Source organism: Chinchilla lanigera, unplaced genomic scaffold (genome assembly GCF_000276665.1).
Source record: "Chinchilla lanigera isolate Chin_1 unplaced genomic scaffold, ChiLan1.0 scaffold00196, whole genome shotgun sequence".
Taxonomy (NCBI): domain Eukaryota; kingdom Metazoa; phylum Chordata; class Mammalia; order Rodentia; family Chinchillidae; genus Chinchilla; species Chinchilla lanigera.
Window position 1 is genome coordinate 271897 of NW_004955597.1, and position 5154 is coordinate 277050.

The 5154-nt window shown below is 52.2% G+C and overlaps 1 protein-coding gene across 3 annotated transcripts in view; it reads left to right on the plus strand.

Moving 5' to 3' along the window:
• Positions 1-455: 455 nt before the first annotated feature.
• Positions 456-5154, plus strand: part of Rbck1 (RanBP-type and C3HC4-type zinc finger containing 1) — a 16997-nt gene continuing 12298 nt past the window's right edge. For 2 of the 3 annotated variants that reach the window (XM_005414720.2, XM_005414722.2), the window contains exons 1-2: positions 456-619; positions 1562-1706. In XM_005414720.2, coding sequence (XP_005414777.1) covers positions 598-619; positions 1562-1706 — 167 coding nt within the window. In that variant the 5' untranslated portion in view covers positions 456-597. The remainder of the gene's footprint in view (positions 620-1561; positions 1707-5154) is intronic. The other variant, XM_005414721.2, reaches the window with a different exon arrangement.

The window sequence follows — 5154 nt, forward strand, 5'->3', positions numbered from 1 at the left end:
TCCCGGCCCCGCCCCTCCCGCTGGGGCGGGGCGCGCTGGTGAGCCGGGGTCTGGGAATCTGTGCTTAGTCCCGGGGGCCGGGTCGGGTGGTCCAGGACAGAGGGCCGAGCGCCTGGGACCACCGAGACCCCGCGGCGGGGCAGAGGCGCCGAGAGCAGTCTGGCGCTTGCTACCGCCGCCGGGAGGGCAGCGCGGGGAGCCCCGGCGGAGCGACAGTGTTCCGGCCCCGCGCGTCCCACTTCCGGAGCCGCCGCTTTCACTTTCTCTTCCGCCCAGGCGGCCTCCCTCCGGCTTCCGGATGACGGGGTCGTCCCGGGAGCGCCGGGCGTGGGGCTGACGTCCCGGACACAGCGGGTGCCCGGGGACAGGTGCGGACCCTCCCCAGGGCTCCGCCCGCCCGCCCGTTTCCTCCTTCGCACCCTGCGGGCGGCCGTCGCGTCCCCTGCGCTGCCACTGTCCCCCGGGGCCGACGCGTCCCCCGGCCGGGGCCGGGCCCGGGACCACGCAGCGCGGGTCTGATCCGCCGCTCTGCCTGCTGACGGGAGAGAGCGCGTCCCAGAGCCGCGGCCCCCGGGGGGATGGGCCCAGCCAGGCCGGATGGACGAGAAGACCAAGAAAGGTGGGCGCCGACTGGAGGGGGTGGCCTTCGGGCGGGGTGACACTGCAGGACCCGCCTCGCCTGGTTTCCCGCTGCGCAGTTTCCTCCCCAGGGCCTCTGAGGCCTTGGGTCAGCTCCGAGCTGAGGGGGGTGGGGACCCCCTTGGAGGACGCTGGCGTTGAACACGGAGACTCCTGGGCTGGTGGGAGACAGACCTCGGTGGACCTGAGCATCCCGGGCCTTTGCCTCTCCTCCTGGCTCTGCCTTATACAGCGCCCTGATAGTGCTTCTGGGAGCGCTCCCTTACGTTCGGAGATCCAATCCCAGAGACTCGTGGGACCTCCCCATCATTTTCATTCACCCCTTGCTCACTGTGCTGGAGCCCCCTGGCTTTAGTTCCGAAGCAGCTATTTCTTGCCCCAGGCCTTGGCCCTCACTCTGAAAACCACCTGGCACACGCTTCCCGCTGGTCTTGGCAGGTCCCGCTGTGCACCTTCAGGGCTCAGCTGCCTCCGGGTGGGGGCTTCTCCCTCATCTCACCGTGTTCATCCTCTTGCAGCATGGACCGCAGTCCGACTTGCCCATTTCTTGTTAGACTTGTTCCTTTCTGCCTCTTGGCCGGATTGGGATGACTAGGAGAAGAGGGACCCTTGTTTATCTGAATCACTGTGGGATCCCACTTCCTGGGGCAGTGAGTGGCACACAGTCGGAGCTCAGTAAATGCTTGTGAGAGAGATGAATGGACGTATGAGAGATGGAGAGTAAGGAAAAGTGGGACTTGAAGAGACTAGGCTGGAGAGCAGCGGGTGTAGAGAAGGCCTCCCTCCTGGGCAAAGAGGCTTTTGGGCGTTCAAGGGAAGACGAAGCAGTGTGCATGTATGAGAGATCATCTCCTCCCAGACTGTCTCACCTTTAGCATCCAGTTTCAGCGCAGCGCTAACCGCCTCCCCCTGCCTCTTTCAGCAGAGGAGATGGCCCTGAGCCTCACCCGGGCAGTGGCGGGCGGGGATGAGCAGGCGGCTGTGAAGTGTGCCACCTGGCTGGCACAGCAGCGGCTGTCCCTGAGTGTGTGTCTGAAGCCGGAGGTTCCCCTGACACGGGACATCAGGTGAGGGGTGCAGGGCCCAGGCTTAAGGCTTTCTGTACCCTGGCCTTTTGTTTGTCTTTTTTTTTTTTTTTTGGTCTTTATGTGTTTTTGGTGGTACTGGGAATTGAACCTGGGTGCTCACACATGCTAGCAAGAGGTCTGCTCAGCCCCAAGAATAGTTTTTTTGTTTTTTGTTTTCCCAAGCCAGGGGATTGAACCCACGACCTATTCCTTTTTTATTTGTTATTTATTTATTTATTAATTATTTGAGACAGGTTCCTGCTGTGTAGTTCAGGTTGGTCTTGAACTCACTGTGTAGCCCGGGCTGGTGTCAATCTTGGGTGATCCTCCTGCCTCAGCCTCTGCAATGCTGGGATTACAGGCATGTGCCACCACTCCTGGCTCTCCTACCCCTTTTTTTAGTTTTTATTTTGAGATAGGGACTTGCTGAATTGCCCAGGATAGGCTCAAATTTGTCATCCTCCTACCTCAGCCTCCCAAGTGCTGGGATTATAGTCATTTACCACCGTGCTTGATGACAGTAGTTATTCTTAGTGGCAAGTCCTGGTGTCAGGAGCCTTAAGAGAACTTTAAACGCTGTAGTTGTCCCTAATCAACTGTGAGAAATAGGGCAGGTTATTTTACCTCCCAGGCTTTATTTTCTCATTTTTAAAATGGGACAATAACAGTAGCCATCCCAAAGTAGGAGGTGTGTTAGGATGTTAGGCCTCATAAAACAAAAAGAATGTAACAGTGGGTAAATAAATCTGAAGGCAGGCAGTGTAGGTTTGGAGGTTCTGTTCCCCATGTCCGCAGAGTGTCATCCTGCTTCTGTTGTTCATGGCTTCCCTTCTCAGCTTTACTTCATGGCTCAAAACAGCTGTCGCAGCCTCAGCTGGCAGCACATCAGGAGGAAGGGAAGCCCCTTGTGAAAAAGAAAGTCGGCACATAGGGCCTTGGTTCTGTACCCGGCACTGAAAAACCAGACCAAACGAGGTTGTGCATACTGCCGCTTCGTTCCTATGAACCAGGGCTCAGTTCAGTCTCACAGCTGCACGCATCGTGAAAGGAGGCTGGGAAATACAGCCAGGTCTGCAGCTCCGGGATCTCAGGGCTTCTCAGCAGAGAAATGAGAGAGACACTGTCAGCCTCTGCCCGGAGGGTTCTTCTTGGTGCTGAAACACACACTGCCTGGCACGTGTGGCTCACTCAATAAATACAGATGTCTGTGCCTTTTTTCTTTTACTGCTCTCTTTAATAGCTGCACTGTGAGGTAATAGTTGTTTACAGTACCTGATTTCCGGTTCTCCTGGTGCTTGCATTTGGTTTTTTAGAACAGTTTTATGGAAATGGAAATAAAGTTTACATCCATACAGCTCAGTCCTCTGAGTGCACAGTGTCATGGGTTTTCAATTTCAGGACCGTGTGACCTTACCCACAGTCAGCTTTAGACATTTTTATCATCCCATCAAGGAAACACATAGTCAGCCAGGCATGGTGGTGCCCATTTGTGACCCCGTGTGCCCTGGGAGGATGAACCAGGAGGAATGCAAATTTGAGCCCTGCCTGGGCAACTACTAGTGACTTAGACCTTGTCTTAAAGAAATAAAAAAAGAGGGCTGGGGATGCAGCTCAATGCGAAGGTTCTGGATTCAGTCCCCAGTCACACGGAAAACCCACACCCATCACAGTCCTTTCCCATCTCCTGCCTTCTCCCAACCCCAGGCAGATCTGTCTGCTCTGGAAACTTCCTGTACCTGGGATCCTACAACACTTAGGTTTTTATACCTGGCTTCTTTCACTTAGTGTTGTGTTTCTGGATTTGTCCGTTTTTGCACATAGCAGAACTTTTTCCTTTTTGTTTTCAAGTGAAAAATCCCTTGTATGGGTAGGTCGCATGTACTTTCTCCCTTGGTCAGCTGATGCCTATTTGGGGGGTTTGTACTTTTTCGGTGTGATGCATAGCTGTGGACATATGTGTCCGTAAGTTTGAGGAGCAGGGCTGCGGGGTGACAGTTTTGCCTCTAGAGGCCCTGCCAGACCCCCTGCCACTGGCCCACCCTCCCCCGCAGTGCATGGGCACCAGCTTTTCTTGCCCTCACACTTGTTGGTTGGCTTGTGATTGTAGCCATCCTAGTGAGTTGGGAGCAGTATCTCATTGCAGGTTTGTTTTGCATTTCCGTAAATATTTGACAACAGACACTGAACATCTTTTCAGGTGTTTATTGGCCATTTGCATGTTTTCTTTGGAGAAATGCCAGTTCAGGTCTTTTGCCCATTTTTTAAACTGGGTTTGTCTTTGTATTGTTTCTCTGTAGGAGTGTAGTGTTTTGTTTGGGGCTCTAGTTCTATGTTCCAGGCTGACCTTGATCTCACAATACTCCTGCCTCAGCCTCCCCAGTGGTGGGATTATGGGCATGTGCCATCATGCCCAGCTTTGTAGGAGTACTTTATATATTCTAGATGAAGTACCTTATCAGATGTGTAATTTGCAAAAGTGTTCTCTCCTGTGGGTTCTTTTTACTTTATTAATGGTGTCCTTTAAAGCATAACTTTTTTTAAAGGTCATGATGTCTTATTGATCTGTGTTTTCTTGTTTGTGCTTTAGGTCATAGCTAAGAAATCGTTGCTCTGTCCAAGGTCATGAAGATTTACTGTCATATTTTCTTCTAAGAAATTTATTTTTTTTTTTAAATTTACAGTTTTAGTTCTTTGTCAGCTTTGAGTTAATTTTTGTATGTTGTAACTAGAGGTCCACTTCATTCTTTGCACATGGCTTTGCAGTTGTCCCGCACCATTTGAAAAGGCTGTTCTTTCCCCTACTTACTCATCTTTAGTGCCCCCAGGGAACACTGGCCGTAAATATGAAGGTTGATTTCTTTTTTCTTTTTTTGAGTCAGGATCTCACTGTGTAGTTCAGGCTGGCCTTGAACTCAATATGTAGCCCAGGTTGGCCTTTAACTTGTGACCCTCCTGCCTCAGCCTCCTGAGTACTGGGATTACATGTGTGTGCCACTATGCCTGGCTAACATTACTCATTTTTAATTCCAAGAAGAAAGAAGTTCATAGGTAGTGTCTCCAGTCATCATCTCAAGAGGTAGATTCATCTGGGGGGGGCAGCACATGTCTCTAATCCCGGCATTCAGGAGGCTGAGGCAAGAGGGTCACTGTGAGTTAGAGGCCAGCCTGGGCTATGTAGCAAGACCCTGTCCCCCCAAAAAAGTAAATTTAAGCATTTTGTTTAAAGTGGCTGCCAGAAGCCATGTGTGGTGGCATACTTCTGTAATCCCAGCACTAGGGAGGCTGAGGCAGGAGGTTCAGACCCAGCCTGGTATACATAGTGAGAGCCTATCTAAAAAAAAAAAAAAAAAATAGGGGGCTGGGGATTTAGCTCAGCGGCAAAAGCGCCTGCCTGGCAAGTGCAAGGTCGTGAGTTCAGTTCCCGGTACTGGAGAAAAACCAAAAAAAA